Below are 19,999 nucleotides of genomic sequence, written 5' to 3'. Positions count from 1 at the left end.
ACTGTTGCAGAGAGGAACAGATGCTGGAGGCATTTGAGTTCATAGAGTATTTCCTTTTGAGTAATTCTGAAGCATTCCCAATTAACAAGGGTCATGCAGAATTTTTATGTATAACATATATTATAATTACTATATCTCAGAGATACAATTCAAACATATCTTATTCTGGTACCCAGAACCAAAATATATTGAACAACTGTGGTGTAATACCTACAGTTAAGGTTCCATATTTTATGTTACTGTGAATCTAAAACAGACTCAAATGGCCTAACTATAAGCCCTTGCTCACCACCATGCTCCTTATCACAGGGACCAGGCTCCACTCCCACTTCTTCCTGATGAGTGGGCTTTAGTTCCCTGCCAGTTTGCAATATTATTCAGATAAGCTGTCACATCCCCATGGTAACCAGGGAACACCTCTCCCTCTCGATACTACAAAGCCTGCCTCCTACAGCCCCTGCTTGTTCACTCTGTTCCTGAGTGCAGCCCCTGCGTGGCCCTGCGTGGTGTGTGGTGTCTTCCTCCCCTGGGCTGTGAGTATATTGACTAGTAAACTGCTATTGATCTCATGTGTCCAGTTTTGGTGGGTGTTACTTGTCCGTTTCCATAACCCTGGGGTGGGAATTCTTCCTTCACCAAGGAGGTGAAGCGGGGAGGCAATCAAAACAACAACCTCATGAAGTTTTTCCATCTTTGGAGTAGCTGTGATCTGAAGAACATTGTCTATTATGACTATCTTTAAGGAAAAAAAAAAAAAAGTAATGCCATGGCTACATTTTGTACTTTAGAAAAGCATGTTTCTATGAAACCTTTGGACTGTTTTTTTAGAGCAGTTGTGAATTCAAGGGAAGGTTTTGGGGGGGGGAGTATTTAAAAGTTATCCTTGAAGATGGCCCCTAAATTATGACAGATTGTCCTGTTAATCATTGTTGATCAATTTCCCTTGCTGTACATTAGTGCCCTAGTCCTTGGGAGAAAGGATTCTATCACCCAAATAGCTCTCATCCCAGTTTACAGAAGGGATTCAAGGTGGGTGCATTTGCCTGAGGTTACCAAGGAAAAGTATCTCTGAGGCCATGATGCCCTTCCTCTTGTGTGTTGCAGACGAATCTAGAACATGATGTTTATGAAAGACTCACCAACCTGCAGGAAGGGATTATCCCAAAGAAAAAAGCGGCAACTGATGATGATCTACACCGAATAAATGAACTGATACAGGTTTGGCATAGCCCTTTCTCTCTGATCATCCAGTTTGTGGTGTTGTCACTACACTGTCTTACTTCTCCCATTTCCCTCCCTCTTTCATTAATATCTTTAGTAAAAACCTACTATTTAGGATGCCTGGGTAGCTCAGTTGGTTGAGCATCCAGTTCTTAGTTTCGATGCAAGTCACGATCTCAGGGGTCATGGAATTGAGCCTCATGTTGGGCTTGTGCTCCACAGGGAGTCTGCTTAAGACTCTCTCCTTCCCCCTCTGCTCCTACCACCACCACCACTGCCCCCGCCAACTCGCAGCACACGCTCACTCTCTTTAAAATAAATTAATAGGGTGCCTGGGTGGCTCAGTGGGTTAAGCCTCTGTCTTCGGCTCGGGTCGTGATCTCAGGGTCCTGGGATCAAGGCCCGTGTCTGGCTCTCTGCTCGCTGGGGAGCCTGCTTCCTCTCTCTCTCTGCTTGCCTCTCTGCCTACTTGTGATCTGTCTGTCAAATAACTGAGTTTAAAAAAAAAAAATCTTTAATAAAATAAAATAAATTAATAAATCTTAAAAAAAGAAAAACCTATTTACTTTAGCCTGCCTTACCAAGAAAGACAAACATTTTTTTCTGTGTGGAAGCCCCAAAGTGGTCTCAGTCCATAGGTGAAAAGTTACTTGAAAACCTGGTGGTCTCCTCTTTACTGATTGATGACAATGTCTTCTGTTGCAGGGAAATATGCAGCGGTGTAAACTTGTGATGGACCAGATCAGTGAGGCCAGAGACTCCATGCTTAAAGTTTTAGATCATAAGGACCGTGTTCTGAAGCTTCTAAACAAGAATGGGACTGTCAAGAAGGTGTCAAAATTGAAGCGAAAGGAAAAAGTCTAGACTCGGAAGAATCAGGACTTTGGAAACAGAATTTATGAAGAATGATGGTGGGGGTGGGGGGAGGGTTTTGGTTATTTTCAAAGTGGAACATTGAAATAAAGGAAGTGTTCCTTAATTCATACAAGAAAGCAGAGGGGACCCATGGTACCCAGTGGCACCAATGGATCAGAGCTGTTCTGACACAGTGAACTCCATTCTCTCTTTCAGGCGTATCTCTCTTAAACTCGCTGTGTCATAAATGACTCTTGATGCATCAGTGTCTGCCAGTGACACGAATGAATGGCTGGCAGTTTTCAGCCTTCTGGTTTATAAACTGTATTTATCTAATGGATTCCTGCAGGACCTATACTGAGCCTGGACTGAAAGTATCCACTTGGACCATCTGTTATCTCTCTACACTGAAAATCAAACCTCTTCCCCTTATCCTAGCCGGTTCTTACCTTGTCTGACCTTCAAATGCCTGAGCTGGCCTTTTACAGCAGTGCCATGGCACCGAGAGACTTGCCACATCTCACACTCTAAAGGGTTTGAACTATTAATTCTTGTCATTTTTTTAAAGAACCATTTCAAAGTGAAATTGTTATGTTGTCTGTCCCGCGTGTGTCAGAGTTGGGTTTTTGTGGAGGTTCAGAGCAGGCAGCATCTGAAGTTGCTCTGAGATCCTTGTTCTGAAGTACGTTCTTGGTTATTTGTACTTCTGTAGCTGGTGTGATGCTGTTAATTGTATGTATCGCACATCTCCAAATGTTAATAAAGGACTCAAAGAGGTTTTTGTACATGAGCAGTTTGCATCTTTTTATAAAGTGAATCAGTGCCGTGATGATCACCACATGAGTGTGTCCTACTATGATTTCTTACACAGTGTTGAGAGTCTACTCGGCCAAAATTTTGTTTTTCCACATAAATGGGTTCCACTTATCCTGGTATTTTAAAGAGGTCACCATGGTAAAGTCTGTTGGCACTTGCTTATCTTAAGTACTAGACCATTTTGTCCCACTGCAGGTATAAATTGGTCAAATTATAGAACAATTAAGGCTGCAGGAATTGGGGTCGAAGTGCCACAGGGGGTGGATTTTCTTCACAAGGTTGCTCTTGCTCTGAGCTACCTGAATGGTTTAGTAGCTAGGCTTGCTTCCTTTGAATACAAACTAGCATCTCCCTCCCTTCTAGCTGGATGTTCTCATTTCTTAGGACCTGGTTGCCAGGTTGGGCCTGGAGCTGTCCTCTTTGCCCTGACCTGAATAGATTTAAGACAGGGACTCTGTGCCAGTTCTGACCAGGTCTTTGGGACCAATGCTGTCTCACATGAAACAGTCTTCTAGTTGAAATGGAAAACTCCCATCTGGTATAGCAGTGGTAAAGAAGCAAAGCAGGCTTCTGGTTAGGCCGAGTAGGCCTGTGTAGTGTAGGCTAAGAAGTCTTTGGAATAATCTCCACCATTTCATGGAGCCAACTTTAAAAGATATTATTGGTTATTTGCTAGACACCAGTATAGTGTGCTAGCCTGTGCTAGAAGAATGTTCCTTTGCCTCAGTTTCTCCTGTGCACATAACTGTCCCACTGATCTCATGTGGTGTGCTAGCTATGATTCATTTACTTGGGATCCTGCATTTCAGACCTGTTCTCTCCAAAGATACTGTCACCGCAATTTAAACTTCAATAATTTCGTCAAGGGAAGCTTGTCAGTCAGTGCAGGTTAGAACAATAGGGTTTGCAGTATTTCCTTGCCTTACACAGTCAGAACTTGGGAGAGTCTTGTCTGTGTATACTATGTTGTTTAAAAACAGCTTTATTGAGGATTAACCTACAATAATCTAAACATTTCAAAGTATACAATTTGGTAAGATTTGACGTGTATGTATTCCCATTTCACCATCATCACGGTCAAAGTTATGAACATCTCCATCAGACCCAGTAGTTTCTCCTGTTGCCTCTGATTTCTTCCCCCTGGCCTCTACCTGCCTCCCTATCTTCAGACAAGCCTTAGTCTGCTTTCCGTCACTAGATTAGTTTGCATTTTTTGGAGTTGTATGTGACTAAAATCGTACAATGTATTCTTTGAGAGAGGGAATGTGCTTTCTTTACTAAGCATAATGGAAACTTAATCCTGAGATTTATCCATGTTTCTAGAGTTCATTGCTTTTTGTTGCTGAGTACCAAGCTCTCCACTGTATGGATATTCCAAACACAAGTTGTTGATCTGTTCACCTGTAGAAAGACATTCAAGCTGTTAGCAGCATTGGGTTATTACAGATACAACTTTGTACATTTATGTTCTTTACATGGACACATATTTATACATAACTTTGTAATTCCTGATATTAGTTGTGCTTTCCAGGGATTTATAAACAGGAGATAGGCCAGAGACCAAGTGGCTTTGGTCCAGAAAAATATCATTCACAAATTTAAAGATTAGAAAGATTTGGAAATATATTTGAGGTAAGACTTGGATTTGGCTTCTTTTCTCTACAGTGGAAAAAATCAAAGAAAGAAATGTGGGGTGGGGGAGGGAGTTTTAACCCATCTGCTTTGTCTAGAGAATCTTACATATATCTTTTTTCTTTAAACCTGGATATTTCAAAACCTCATTAAATAGGAAATGCCTTATAGTATTTTCATTTTCAGTGATTTTATCACAGTAATAATATAGACTTACACAATTTTAGAGTGTAAAAGTTATTTAAAGATTGTACAGTTCAACCCAACCTGTGAAAAAATGGACACCTTTGAAAGGATGTATTTTTTTGTACTTTATTGTAAATTACAGCAAGCACAGATATAGAAAACTACATGAAACAAATGTAAAACTTCATAAATTTTTAAAAGAACAACTTTGAAATTATCACCCACGGTAAAAAACAGAACTTTGTTAGTCATATCAGAAGTCCCACAACTGGACCACTTGGGTGGCTCAGTCGGTTAAGCTGCTGCCTTTGGCTCAGGTCATGATCCCAAGGTTCTGGGATCAACCCCCGCATCGGGCTCCCTGCTCAGCAGAAAGCCTGCTTCCCCTACTCTCTCTCTGCATGCCACTCTGCCTACTTTTGCTCTCTCTCTATCCCTCTGTCAAATAAATAAATAAAATCTTAAAAAAAAAAAAGTCCCACAACTGCTTGATCACAATCACAGCTCCCTACCTCCCCCAAAATAGCCACTGTCTTGACTTTCTCCTTCAAATAACCAATTTTATTGTGCTACAATTATGTAGAGCAAAACACCCAAATCTTAAGAGTTTTATGCTTTCTTACAAATACATACACCCTTGGCTGAGATCTAAATAAAGATATGACATTACCATAACCCTAGAAAGAGGGCTCCTTTATAGTCAACACACCAAGCCCCCTACCAAGATAAACCCTGATCTGTCCATTATCACAGATTAGTTTTGTCTGTTCTTGAACTTCATATAACTGGAATCATAGAGTACGTATTTGTGTCTTAGAGATTCGTCCACTTGTATGTATCATAAATTGTTCCTTTATACTGCTGAGTGGTAGTCTACTGTGTGAAAGTGCAAGTTTATTCATTTTGCTATTGAAGGATGTCTTACTTGCTTCCGGTTTTTGAACATTGTAAATAAGCTACTATAAACATTTACATGCAAGTTTTGTGTGGAAATAAATTTTCAAATCCATTGGATAAAAACAAGGAATGAGATTGCTGACTCATAAGGTAACATGTAAAGTTTTGTAAGAAACTTCCAAACTAGGGACCCTGGGTGGCTCTTGATCCCAGGGTCCTCACCAGGGAGCCAGCTTCTCCCTCTCTGCTAAGGCTCTGCTTGTGCTCTCTCTCTGCCAAGTAAATAAAATCTTAAAAAAGAAAAAAAAAAACTTCCAAGCCAACAATGAATGACAGTTATTGTTGCTCCATATCCTCTCCAAAGTTTAGTGTTGTTCACATTCTGAATTTTAGCCATTCTAATAGGTAGGTTGTGGTATCTCACTCTTATTTGCAGTTCCCTAATGACATGATGTTGAGCACTTTTCATATGCTCATTTGACATCTCAAATCATTTTTGGTAAGGTATCTATTCAGATCTTTGCCCATATGTTAATTAGGCTGTTTTCTGATTGAAATCTTTTTTAAGATTTCATTTACTTAAGAGAGAGTAGGAAAGAGAGAAAGCACGAGCAGGGAGGAGGAGGAGAGGGAGAAGCAGGCACCCCACCGAGCAGAGAACCCACTGCCTGACTCAGTCCCAGGACCTTGGGATCACAACCCAAGCTGAAGGCAGACGCTTAACTGACTGAGCCACCCAGTTACCCTTCTGTTTGAGTTTTAAGAGTTCTTTATATACTTAGGATACCAGTCCTTTTTTCAGAAAGATAGGCATTTTACAAATGCTTTCTTGCTGTCTATGGCATATCTTTCCATTTACTTACTAGCGCCTTTTGAAGGGCAGTAGTTTTCAATTTTAGCAAAGTACATTGGGTGCCTGGTGGCTCAGTCGTTAAGCATCTGCCTTCAGCTCAGGTCATGATCCCAAGGTCTTGTGATCAAGTCCTGCATCTGGCTCCCTGCAGGGAGCCTGCTTCTCCCTCTCCCACTCACCCTGCTTGTGTTCCCTCTGTCCTTGTCTCTTTATTTATCTGTCAAATAAATAAATAAATAATCTTAAAAAAAAAAAGTACAACATCAATATCTTTCTGTGCGTGGAGTGTGCTTTTGGATTATACCTAAAGACTCATCACCAAATCCAACATCATCTAGATTTTCTCCTATGTTTTATTATAGAAGTTTTTTCTGTTTTACATTTAGGTCTGTGATTCATTTTGAGATAATTTTTGTGACATTGGTGAGGTCTGTGCACCTGTTTGTGTGTGTGCATTTCCAATTATTCCAGTACCATTTGTTGAAAAGACTATCCATTAAACTACCCTTGCTTCATTTGTCAAAGATAAGTTAACTGTTTTGTATGGCACTATATCTGGGCTCTCTGTTCTGTTCTCTTGACATGCTTGTTTATTCGTTCACCCCTACCACTCCGTTTCAATCACTCGCTTTATACGAAGTCTTGAAGTTGAGTAGTATAGGTTCTCCAACTTTGTTCTCCACTGTTGTGTTAGCTATCCTGGGTCTTTTATCTCTTCATATAAATTATAGAGTCTGTTAATAGCTATGAAATACCCTGCTGGAATTTGGATTAGGATTACATAGAAGCTATAGTAAGTTGGGAAAGAATTGACTTAAAATATTGAGTGTTCTGGCCCATAAATATGGATACCTCCATTTATTTAGGTGTTCTATTTTTTCAAAAGAGTTTTGTAACTTTCCTCATATACATCTTGTACATATTTCATTAGATTTATACCTAAGTATTTCATTTTGTATGTATGCTATTGTAAATGGTACTGTGTGGGATGCCTGGGTAGCTCAGTCAGTTAAGCATCTGCCTTTGGGTCAGGTCATGATCTCAGTGTCCTGGGATTGAGTCCCACATCGGGCTCCCTGCTCAGTGGGAAGCCTGCTTCACCCTCTGCCTCTGCCCCTCCCCCCTGCTTGTGCGTATTCTCTCTCTCTCTGACAAATAAAGAAAAACTTTTATAAAGAAATACATACATAAATAAATAATAAATGGTACTGTTTTTTATTTCGAATTCTAATTGTTCACTGATAGTATATAGGAAAGCAGTCAACATTTATATACTCAACCTTATAGGCTGTGATATTGCTATATTAACAAGAATTCTTTTGTCAAATTTTGGGGAACTTTCTACATAAACAATGCCATCTGTGAACAAATACAGTTTTATTTCTTCTTTCCCAGTCTGTATGTTTTAATTTTATTGTATTTTTTCAGTGTTCCAAGATTCATTGGTTATGCACCACACCTAGTGCTCCATGCATTACATGCCCTCCTTAATATCAACCACCAGGCTCACCTGTCCTCCCACCTCCTTCCCCTCCAAAACCCTAGTTTATTTCTCAGAGTCCACAGTCTCTCATGCTTCATCTCCCCCTCCAATTTCCCCCAATTCACTTTTCCTTTCTTTCTCCGAATGTCCTCCATGTTATTCCTTATGCTTCACAAATAAGTGAAACCATATGATAATTGACTTTCTCTGCTTGACTTATTTCACTCAGCATAATCTCCTCCAGTCCCAAAAATGTTGATACAAAAGTTGGGTATTCATCCTTTCTGATGGCTTTGTAATATTCCATTGTGTATATGGACCATGTCTCCTTTATCCTAAATTCGTCTGTTGAAGGGCATCTTGGCTGTTGTGTGTGTGGTTTTTTTTAGGATTTTATTTATTTATTTGACAGAGACACAGCGAGAGAGAGGGAACACAGCAGGGGGAGAGGCAAGCAGAGGAAGAAACAGGCTTCCCGCCGAGCAGGGAGCCTCATGTGGGGCTCAATCCCAGGACCCCGGATCATGACCTGAGCCAAAGGCAAATGCTTAATGACTGAGACACCCAGGTGCCCCGCATCCTGGCTCATTCCACAGTTTAGCAACTGTGGCCATTGCTGCTATGAACATTGAAATACATATGGCCCTTCTTTTCACTGCATCTGTACCTTTGGGGTAAATACCCAATAGTGCAATTGGAGGGCCAAATGGTTGCTCTGTTTTTAATTTCTTAAGGAATCTCCACACTGTTTTCCAAACTGGCTATACCAATGTGCATTCCCACCAACAGTGTAAGAGGGTTCCCCTTTCTCCACATCCTCTCCAACACTTGTTTACTGTCTTGTTACTTTTGGCCATTCTATCTGGTGTAAGGTGGTATCTCAATGTGGTTTTGATTTTAATTTCCCTGATGGCTAGTGGTGAACATTTTTTTCATGTCTCTGTTAGCTATTTGTATGTCTTCTTTGGAGAAGTGTCTGTTCATGTCTTCTGCCCATTTTTTGATGTGATTATCTGTGTTATGGTATGTGCTCACCATACCACATACCTTCCCCAATGTCCATCACCCAGCCACCCTATCCCTACCCTCCCCCACCCCCCATCAACCCTCAGTTTGTTTTGTGAGATTAAGAGTCTCTTATGGTTTGTCTCCCTCCCGGGAAGTTCTTTATAGATCTTGGATATCAGCCCTTTGTCTATAGAGTCATCTGCAAATATCTTCTCCCATTCTGTGGATTGCCTCTTTGTTTTGTTGACTGTTTCCTTTGCTATGCCAGTCATATAAGTTTTACTTCTTTTTCCTTGTCTTACTGCACTGGACAGGACTTCTCGTAAGATGTTGAGTAAGAGTAGTAAGAGGGAATATCCTTGCCTTGTTTCCAATCTTAGGGATAAAGTGTCCAATTTCTCACCATTAGGTATAATGTTAGCTGTAGGGGCTTTTGTAGAAGTTCTTTATTAAGCTAAGGAAATTCTCCTCTATTGCTAGCTTTCCTAGCAATAGAGTTGCTAGTTGAAAATTGAGTTTTCAATCAAAGAATGGATGGTGAATTTTTTAATATGTTCTTCTTTATCACTGATATCATATGTTTTCTTTAGCATGTTTATGTAGTAGATTACTTAAATTGATTTTTAATCAAACTAGCATATCTGGAATAAATTCCACTTGTTATGGTGTATAGTTCTTTTTACACATTGTTAGTTTCAACTTACTGATGTTTAGTTGCATCTGTGTATGAGAGATAGTGGTCTTTGGTTTATTTTTTATACATTGGCAGGGTCAGGTGATGCTAGTGTCTGAGTTAGGAAGTATTTTCTCTGCTTCTGTTTTCTGGAGAGGATTGTAGAGAATTCTTAAAAATTTGTACTTAAATGTTTGGTCAGAAAAAAAAATAAATGGTCAGATTCATTAGTGAAAACATCTGGGTTTGGTGCTTCTTTTTTTTTTTTTTTTTGGAAAATTGCCAGTTACTGATTCAATTTTTAAAATAGTTATAGTCCTGGGGCTCCTGAGGGACTCAGTGGGTTAAGCCTCTGCCTTCAGTTCAGGTTGTGATCTCCGGGTCTGGAGCTTCCCTGCCCTTAACTGCCTGCCTCTTTGCCTTCTTGTAATCTCTCTCCCTGTCAAAGAAATTAATAAAATCTTTTTAAAAAGTAAAATAAAATAGATATAGTCCTAGTTCTCCTTGTGTGAGTTTTGGCAATTTCTTTCAAGATATTTTACTATTTCATCTAAGTTAATAAAGTTGTGGGTATGGAGTTTTTGTAGCATTCTTTTACTATCTTTTTCATGTCCATGGGATCAGTAGTGATAACCTTTCTTTTTATTTATTTATTTTTTTTAATTTGAGACAGGGGCACCTGGCTGGCTCAGTGAGAAGTACGTGCAACTCTTGATCTCAGAGTAAAAAGTCCAGGCCCCCATATTGGGTGTAGAGATTACTTAAACTGCTTTTTTAAAACTGAGTCATAATTCACATAACATGCAATTGACCTACTTGAATTGTGCAATACAATGACTTTTACTACATTCACAGAATAGTGCATCAATCACCACAATCAATTTTAGAATATTTTCATTGTCCCCAAAACAAGCCCTTTACTCTGTAACCACTATTCCCATTTTTAGGAGTTTAATCCATTTTGAGTTAACTTTTGCATTGGTGTGAGGTAGAGGATGCGACTTTATTCTTTCATCTATGGCTCACCAGTCTTCCCACTACCATGTGTTAAAAAGACTATTATTTCACCATGGAATTGTCCTGGCAATTTGTCAAAGATAACTTAGCTATATATGTGAAGAATTACTTCTGAACTCTAAATTTTTTATAAGATTTTACTTTTAAGTTATCTCTACACCCAAGGTGAGGCTTGAACTTACAACCCTGAGGTCAAAAGTTGCATGCTGTACTTACTCAGCCAGCCAGGTGCCCCTGAACTCTCAATTCTATTTCACTGATCTATATGTCTAAATTTAGGCCACACTGTCTTGTCTTACCTAAACTTTTTAGTAAGTTTCAAATTTGAAAAGTGTGAGTTCTCTTTTTTGTAATTCTTTTTCAAGATTATTCTGGCTGTCCTAGGTTCTTTGAATTTCCAGGTCAATGTTGAGATCACCCTGTCAGTTTCTGCAAATAAGTCAATAGGCTTTTGGTAGGTATTATGTTGAATCTATATAATTTTGGGAAATTTTGACACCTTAATTTTAAATTGTCTGATCTGTGACTACAGACTGTCTTTCCATTTATTTAGTTCTAATTTAATTTTTTTCAGTAGTGTTCTATAGTATTCAAGGTTTTTCATTTCTTAAACTCAGATACAACTTTTTTAAAATGTTTTTTTTTATTTATTTATTTGACAGACAGAGATCACAACAAGTAGGCAGAGAGGCAGGCAGAGAGAGAGGAGTAAGCAGACCCCCCGCTGAGCAGAGAGCCCGATGCGGGGCTCGATCCCAGAACCCTGGGATCATGACCTGAGCCAAAGGCAGAGGCTTTAACCCACTGAGCCACCCAGGCGCCCCTAAAATGTTTTTTTAAGATGCTTTTTCTGTATCAATTGAGAAGATTGTTGCTTTTATCCCTTTCTTTTATTAATGTGATTGCATATTTTTTAATACGTCACACCACCCAGTTGATCCATTTAAAGTATACAATTCAGTGGTTTTTGATATGTTACATTATTTCTTAATTATAATAAATAACATATAAACATAAAAGTTGCCACTTTAACCATTTTGAGTAAAGAATTAGGTGGCATTAATTACATTAACAGTATGTAAACAACACCATCCGTTTCCAAAATGTTTTCATTACCCCTTTGTAACCATTAAGCAATAACTCCTCATTCCCCCTGCCCCAAGCCCTGGTGGTCTCTAAACTGTTTCTCTCTATGGATTTGCCATTTTAGGTACCTCATGTAAATGGATTCATACCATATTTGTCCTTTGTGCATTTTAGGGAAAAAAATCCCATTTGGTCATGGGATAGTCTTTTTTGTGGGCTGCTAAATTTTATTTGCTAGTATTTTCTTGAGTATTTGCATCTATAGTCATAGAGAATTTTTGTCTATAGTTTCTTTTCTTGTAGTGCCTTTGTAGAGTTTTTGTATCAGGGTAATGCTGTTCTCATGGAGTGAGTTTGGAGGTATTCCCTCTTCTTTAGAGTTTGCAAATAAGTGGTATTGATTCTTATGTCCACATTCAGTGAATTCACCAGTGAAGGCACCTGGTTCTAGGATTTTCTTTGTTGTGAGACTTTTCCTCACCTATTCAATCTCACCAGTTCAGGCTGCTGCCAGAATACCACAGAATAAACAAACATTTATTTCTCACAGTCTGGAGGCTGAGAAGTCCAATCAAGGTGCTAGCATAGCCAAGGTCTGCTGAGACCACTCTTTCTGCTTTGCAGATGATGGTCTTCTTGTTGTATCCTCATGCCAGGAAGAATAGAGAGAGAGGACATAAGCTCTCTGGTGTCTTGTCTTATAAGGACACTAATCCTGTTCAGGAGGTTCACCCTAATAACCTAATCATCTCCCAAAGACCTCACTTCCTATTATCATCCCATTAGGGGTCAGTATTTAGCATATGAATTTTGGGGATACAGAAACATCAAGTCTATAGCATAAGTCTATTTGGGGTTTCTATTTATGTGCAAGTGTTTGATTTTAATTAAAACTCCTATTTGAGGGGCACCTGGGTAGCTCAGTGGGTTAAGCCTCTGCCTTCAACTCAGGTCATGATCCCAAGGTCCTGGGATCAAGCCCCACATCGGGCTCTCTGCTCAGCAGGGAGCCTGCTTCCTCCTCTCTCTCTGCCTGCCTCTCTGCCTACTTGTGATCTCTGTCTGTCAAATAAATAAATAAAATCTTTAAAAATTTAAAAAAAAACTCCTATTTGAAGGTCTTTAGTTTTGGAGGATTGGAAGGCATTCTATTACCTACTCTTTCCATTCCTTAAAGGTTTCCATAAGTTTTGGCAAACTCACATTATCCTCATGACTATGTTTTGGAGGGAATCCAGGTATGTCAGTAGATTCACCATCAATCCACCTCACCAGCACTTAGCATCTTTCTACAATTGGTTGAAACCAGCACATTGCAACTTATGTAAATTGATGGGGCAAGGATTTAGAAGGCAGAAGTTGGCTTTTTCTAAGTGGTTGGAACCTCACATTAGCCATATAACCTCTCAACAGTGTTGTAGTCAATATGTGTTCAATCTCATTAGCTAAAGTCTTATAAGACTGAAGCAGCAAAATACTAGTCATTTAAGGATAGAAGAGTTAACAGAAATTGAATGGCCACTGGAAGATGTTTTCTGGAACCTGTTTGTTCTTCATATCATGAGCTATAAAAAATCACTGTCATACCTAGTAAAGCTGAATATTTCCATAACATCTGTCAAAGAGGCCTGTCCAAAAGAAAAAAAAATCAATTGACATTATCCCCACAACAGTACGCATCTTCAGGTTTCTTTAAAAAAAAAAAAAAAAAACGGGCACCTGGGTGGCTCAGTGGTTAAGCCTCTGCCTTCAGCTCAGGTCATGATCTCAGGGTCCTGGGATCGAGTCCCACATCGGGCTCCCTGCTTGACAGGGAGCCTGCTTCTCCCTCTCCCTCTGCTACTCATCTGCTTGTGTTCCCTCTCTCGCTGTCTCTCTCTCTGTCAAATAAATAAATAAATAAAATCTTTAAAAAAAAAAGAAAGAAAATATGCTTTGGGTAATATCAATGTAATTCCATTAGTATATAAATATTCTGCTTCTGTACATCTCCATCCCTCCCTCTTTATGTCATTACTGTCACAGATTACAACTTTATACATTGTATACCATTATCATAGATTTCTAATTGTTTTGTGCACTTTCATTTTAAATCATACAGGTGGGGCGCCTGGGTGGCTCAGTGGGTTGGGCCTTTGCCTTTGGCTCGGGTCATGATCTCGGGGTCCTGGAATCAAGCCCCACATCGGGCTCTCTGCTTGTTGCGGACCCTGCTTCCCCCTCTCTCTGCCTGCCTCTCTGCCTACTTGTGATCTCTCTCTCTGTCCAATACATAAATTTAAAAAATCTTAAATTATATAGGAAAAGGTAAGACATAAACCAACCAAAAGTACAATAATAATCCGCTTTTAAATTTACCTATGAAATTACCTTTACTAGTGTTCAGTATTTTCTGATGCTTTTGAGTTGCTTTCTAGTGTCCTTTCATCTCAGCCTGAAGAACTCATTTTAGCATTTCTTACAGGGTTGCTACACTGGTAGTGAACTCCCTCGGCATTTCTTTATCTGGAAGTGCCTTAATTTCTCCATCTTTCTTGAAGTTTTGCTAGATATAGAATTTTTGGGTGACATGTTTTATTTTAGGACTTTAAGAATGCCATAACACTGCCTTCTGGCCATTATGGGTTCTAACGTGACATCTGCTCCTAACCTTGTTGAGCATCCCCTGTACATGAGGAGTTACTTCTCTCTTGCTGCTTTCAAGATTCTCCCTCTGTCTTTGAGTTTCAGCAACTTGACTATCGTGTATCTAGTGTGAATCCCTGTAAGTTTATCTTGTTTGGAGTTTGCTGAACTTGGATGTGTCTTTCATCAGACTTGGGAAGTTTGGGGACATTATTTTTTCAAATTTTTTTCTGCCCCTTTCTCTTTCTCTTCTCCTGGGATTCCTACAATGGATATGTTGGTGTGCTTGGTGATGTCCCTCAGCTCCTTAGACTATTCACTTTCTTCATTTTGTTTTTCTTTCTGCTCTTCTGGATAATTAATGTCTAATCTTCAAGTTCAGTGATCCTTTCTTCTACTTGCTCAATCTACTACTGAATCCCACTAATGAGTTTTTCGTTTCAGTAATTATACTTTGCAGCTCCAGAATTTTTGTTTTTGGTTGCTCTTTATAATTTCTCTCTTTACTGATATTCTCATTTTGTTCAGACATCATCTTACTGATTTCCTTTAGTTCTTTGTCCATGGATTTCCTTTAGCTCATCAAACACATTTAAGATATTGATGTATGGGGCACCTGGGTGACTCAGTGGGTTAAGCCTCTGTCTTCGATGCAGATCATGATCCCTAGGATCCTGGGATGGAGCCCCGCATCAGGCTTTGCTCATCAGGGAGCCTGCTTCCCCCTGTCTCCCTCTGCCTGATTCTCTGCCTATTTGTGATCTCTGTCGAATAAATAAGTACAATCTTAAAAAAAAAAAAAAAAGACTGTTGATGTAACATCTTCGACTAATAACTCTAATACATGGGCGTATCCAGGGATTATTTCTGTCAAACTCTATTTTCTAGGGATACTCATTTTTCTATCTCTTTGTATGTCTTATAATTTTCTGTTAAGAAATGGACATTCTGGGGCGCCTGGGTGGCTCAGTGAGTTGGGGCCTCTGCCTTCGGCTCGGGTCGTGATCCCGGGGTCCTGGGATCGAGCCCCGCATCGGGCTCTCTGCTCGGTGGGAGGGCCTGCTTCTTCCTCTCTCTCTCTCTCTCTCTCTCTCTCTCTGCCTGCCTGCCTGCCTACTTGTGATCTCTGTCAAATGAATAAATAAAATCTTTAAAAAAAAAAGAAATGGACATTCTGAGCATCATGTTATGGTAATTCTAGAAATCTAATTCTCCCACTTATCAGGGATTGCTGGGTTTTGCTTGTTGGTAGCTGAAATGATCCTTTGTGGTTTTTCCATATGGCATTGCAAAGTGTGTATTTTTTGTTGTATGTATTCATTGAAGTTGTCTCTATAGTCATCAAGTGACCTGACAAAGATTTCCTTAAATGTGACTCCTGAGAGAGAGAAAAAAAATATATCTGTCTTTAAATTCTTTGGTGGCTGGGAGGCACTTCAGCTCATCGGAGTTGAAATAACCACCAACTTCCATGCCTGACACACACTGATCAAAAACAGCAATCAGAATGTACAACCCTGACTTTTGGAGGACAAAGCTGTTCTTGCCCAGTCTGGCTCCAACAAGCCACACCAGGACCATGGGCTGCTGACCCTGTAGCTGCCTGTTCCAGGGCTGGAGGTTAAAAAATGGTATCCCCTTTCTCACCAAAGCTACAATTGACAAGATTTACCACCCTTGGCATCACGTTACCTGATTTCAAGCTTTACTACAAAGCTGTGATCACCAAGACAGCATGGTACTGGCATAAAAACAGACACATAGACCAGTGGAACAGAATAGAGAGCCCAGATATGGACCCTCAACTCTATGGTCAAATAATCTTCGACAAAACAGGAAAAAATATACAGTGGCAAAAAGTCTCTTCAATAAATGGTGCTGGGAAAACTGGACAGCTATATGTAGAAGAGTGAAACTCAACCATTCTCTTACACCATACACAAAGATAAACTCAAAATGGATAAAAGACCTCAAAGTTAGACAGGAATCCATCAGAATCCTAGAGAAGAACATAGGCAGTATTCTCTTCGATATCAGCCACAGCAACTTCTTTCAAGATATGTCTCCAAAGGCAAAGGAAACAAAAGCGAAGATGAACTTTTGGGACTTCATCAAGATCAAAAGCTTCTGCACAGCAAAGGAAACAGTCAACAAAACAAAGAGGCAACCCACGGAATGGGAGAAGATATTTGCAAATGACAGTACAGACAAAAGGTTCATATCCAAGATCTATAAAGAACTCAAACTCAACACACACAAAACAGACAATCATATCAAAAAATGGGTAGAAGATATGAACAGACACTTCTCCAATGAAGACATACAAATGGCTATCAGACACATGAAAAAATGTTCATCATCACTAGCCATCAGGGAGATTCAAATTAAAACCACATTGAGATACCACCTTACACCAGTTAGAATGGCCAAAATTAGCAAGACAGAAAACAACATGTGTTGGAGGGGATGTGGAGAAAGGGGAACCCTCTTCCACTGTTGGTGGGAATGCAAGCTGGTGCAGCCACTTTGGAAAACAGTGTGGAGATTCCTCAAGAAATTAAAAATAGAGCTTCCCTATGACCCTGCCATTGCACTACTGGGTATTTACCCCCAAGATACAGATGTAGTGAAAAGAAGGGCCATCTGTACCCCAATGTTTATAGCAGCAATGGCCACGGTCGCCAAACTGTGGAAAGAACCAAGATGCCCTTCCACGGGCGAATGGATAAGGAAGATGTGGTCATATACACTATGGAGTATTATGCCTCCATCAGAAAGGATGAATACCCAACTTTTGTAGCAACATGGATGGGACTGTAAGAGATTATGCTGAGTAAAATAAGTCAAGCAGAGAGAGCCAATTATCATATGCTTTCACTTATTTGTGGAGCATGACAAATAACATGGAGGACAAGGGGAGATGGAGAGGAGAAGGGAGTTGAGGGAAATTGGAAGGGGAGGTGAACCATGAGAGACTATGGACTCTGAAAAACAATCTGAAGGTTTTGAAGGGGCGGGAGGTGGGAGGTTGGGGGAACCAGGTGGTGGGTATTAGAGAGGGCACGGATTGCATAGAGCACTGGGTGTGGTGCGAAAACAATGAATACTGTTACGCTGAAAAGAAATTAAAAAAAAAAAAGATTTACCACCCTCATCAAACTCTCTGCTGGATGCTACAAGTGTTCTACATACTCCAGAATTACCAGTGTCTAATTTTTCCACAATTTCCTGCCAATCTGATTACTGTTCCAGTGGAGAGAAGGATTCCTGGCACTTCCTACTTGGCCATCTTCCCTGATGTCACTATACTGGATTTTTGTGTATTCATTTTGTGTCCTGTAAACTTGCAAAACTTATTTATGATTTCTGGTGGTTTTTAATGGATTCCTTAAGATTTTCTATATATAAGACCATGTAATCTACAAAGAAAGAGTTTTGCTTTTTCCTTTCCAGTCTGGACACCTTTTATTTCATTTTCTTGTCTAACTGTCTTAGCTATAGCTTTTAGTAAATATTGAATAAAAGTGTTGAGGACATCCTTGTCTTTTTCCTGAACTTAGAGGAAAGACAATTAGTATTTCACCATGAAGTGTGGTGTTAGATGTGGGTTTTTCATAGATATCCTTTATGAGTTGAGTAAGTTGAGTGTTTTTATCATAAAAGGATATTGCATTTTGTCAAGTTCTTTTCCTACATCTTTTGAGATGAACATGTGGATTTTGTTCTTTATCCTATTAATGTGACGTATTATATTAATTGATTTTCAGATGTTAAATCATCCTTACATTCCTTTGGATACATCCCATTTGATGATTATGTATACTCCTTTTTATTTATAAATGGATTTCATTTGCTAATTTTTGTTTTTAGGTTTGTTAGTTTATTTTAATATATAGCCATGAAAGATACTGCTTTGTGTGTGTGTGTGTGTGTGAAATGTCTTTCTCCATTTTGGTATCAGGATAATGCCTCAGAATTCATCAGTGAAGTCATCTGATCCTGGGATTTTCTTTGTGGGAAGTTTTTTTTTTTTTTAATTGCAATCTCCATTTGCTTACTTACTATAGATCTATTCAGATCTGTTTCTTCTTGAACCAGTGTTGATGGTTTGTATCTTTCTAAGAATTCATCCATTTCATTTAAGTTATCTAATTTTTTGGCTTAAAGTTGTTTCTAGTATTCCCTTATGAGTCTTCTTTAGTTCTATAATGTTTATAGTTTTATAGCCCCTATTTAATTTCTGATAATAGTAATTTCTGACTTCTATTTTTTCCTTGGTTAGCCTAGTTAGTGTTACAAATCTGATTGATATTTTTAAAGAACCAACTTTTGGTGAGCCAGGGTGGTTCAGTTGATTAAGCATCTGACTCTTGATCAGGTCATGATCTCAGGGTTGTGAGATTGAGTTGCACATTGCCAGGCTCTGCACTCAGCAGGGAGTCTGCCTGAGATTCTCTCCCTTTACCTCTCCATCTCCCCTCCCCCATATTCTCTCTCTCTCTCTCTCTCAAATAAATAAATAAATCTTTAAAAATAAATAACAAATTTTTGGGGACATCTGGGTGACTCAGTTGGTTAAGCATCTGCCTTTAGCTCAGGTCATGATCTTAGGGTCCTGGGATCGAGCTTTGTGTCAGGCTCCCTGCTCAGTGGGGAGTCTGACTCTTCCTTTTCCTCTGCCCTTCCCCTGGCCTGTGTTCACTCTCTCTCTCTCTCTCTCAAATAAATAAATAAAATCTTTTTTTAAAAAAACTACACAGTTAGGGCGCCTGGGTGGCTCAGTGGGTTAAGCCGCTGCCTTCGGCTCAGGTCATGATCTCAGGGTCCTGGGATCGAGTCCCGCATCGGGCTCTCTGCTCAGCAGGGAGTCTGCTTCCCTTCCCCTCTCTCTGCCTGCCTCTCTGTCTACTTGTGATCTCTCTCTCTGTCAAATAAATAAATAAAATCTTTAAAAAAAAAAACTACACAGTTAAAAAAAAACTTTTTGTTCTGTTGATTTTCTCCATTGATTTCCTGTTGTCAATTTCATTTATTTCTGCTGTGATTTTAATTATTTCTACTCCTTACTTTAGAATGAAACTGTTATTCTTTCTCTGGTTTCCTAAAGTGGAAGCTTACATTATTTTATTCTTCGATTTTTTTTTTTCTATCATATGTGTTTAGGGACATGAATTCTCTTCTAAACACTGCTTTCATTGAATTCCACAAATTTTGAAACTTTGTATTTCATTTTCACTTAGTCCAAAATGTTTACTTTCTCTTAAGACTTTTTCTTTTACCCATATGTCATTTTAAAGTGTGTAGTTTAATCCCCAAGTATTTGGGGATTTTCCAGCTATCTTTCTGAAGATAGTCCTTATATCAGTGCCTTAATCCTTTTGTTGTCTGAAACTTGCTCTCTAGCAGATTCCTCAAGAAGGCCTCAGTGACACAATATTATTCAGTTCTAGTGTATCACTAATGGTCTGTCCACACCTTTCATAGTTGACTCTCAGCTTGACTGACTTTAATAAAATTCTTGATTCACACATAGTTTACCTTTTTATTTTATAAAAAAAAAAAAACTTTACCCAAAAATTCTATATATGTATTTTTCATTCAAACTGACACACAAGTGTTTAAAGTCTCACATATATTAACTTTTATC

General features: G+C 39.2%; 1 protein-coding gene and 1 pseudogene across 8 annotated transcripts in view; one reads left to right on the top strand and one right to left on the bottom strand.

Moving 5' to 3' along the window:
- Nucleotides 1-2,866, top strand: part of SAP130 (Sin3A associated protein 130) — an 86,517-nt gene extending 83,651 nt beyond the window's left edge. For 5 of the 8 annotated variants that reach the window (XM_047722750.1, XM_047722754.1, XM_047722749.1 and 2 more), the window contains 3 exons: nucleotides 441-533; nucleotides 1,105-1,218; nucleotides 1,927-2,866. In XM_047722750.1, coding sequence (XP_047578706.1) covers nucleotides 441-533; nucleotides 1,105-1,218; nucleotides 1,927-2,085 — 366 coding nt within the window. In that variant the 3' untranslated portion in view covers nucleotides 2,086-2,866. The remainder of the gene's footprint in view (nucleotides 1-440; nucleotides 534-1,104; nucleotides 1,219-1,926) is intronic. The other 3 variants (XM_047722752.1, XM_047722751.1, XR_007126052.1) reach the window with 2 other exon arrangements.
- Nucleotides 2,867-12,849: 9,983 nt separating this feature from the next.
- On the bottom strand, nucleotides 12,850-13,364 carry LOC125095594 (archaemetzincin-2-like; annotated as a pseudogene).
- Nucleotides 13,365-19,999: the final 6,635 nt, after the last annotated feature.

The sequence above is a fragment of the Lutra lutra genome, chromosome 3, assembly GCF_902655055.1.
Source record: "Lutra lutra chromosome 3, mLutLut1.2, whole genome shotgun sequence".
Classification (NCBI taxonomy): domain Eukaryota; kingdom Metazoa; phylum Chordata; class Mammalia; order Carnivora; family Mustelidae; genus Lutra; species Lutra lutra.
The sequence above is the reverse complement of the archived record's forward strand: the minus strand, read 5'-3'. Positions and strand labels throughout refer to the sequence as shown.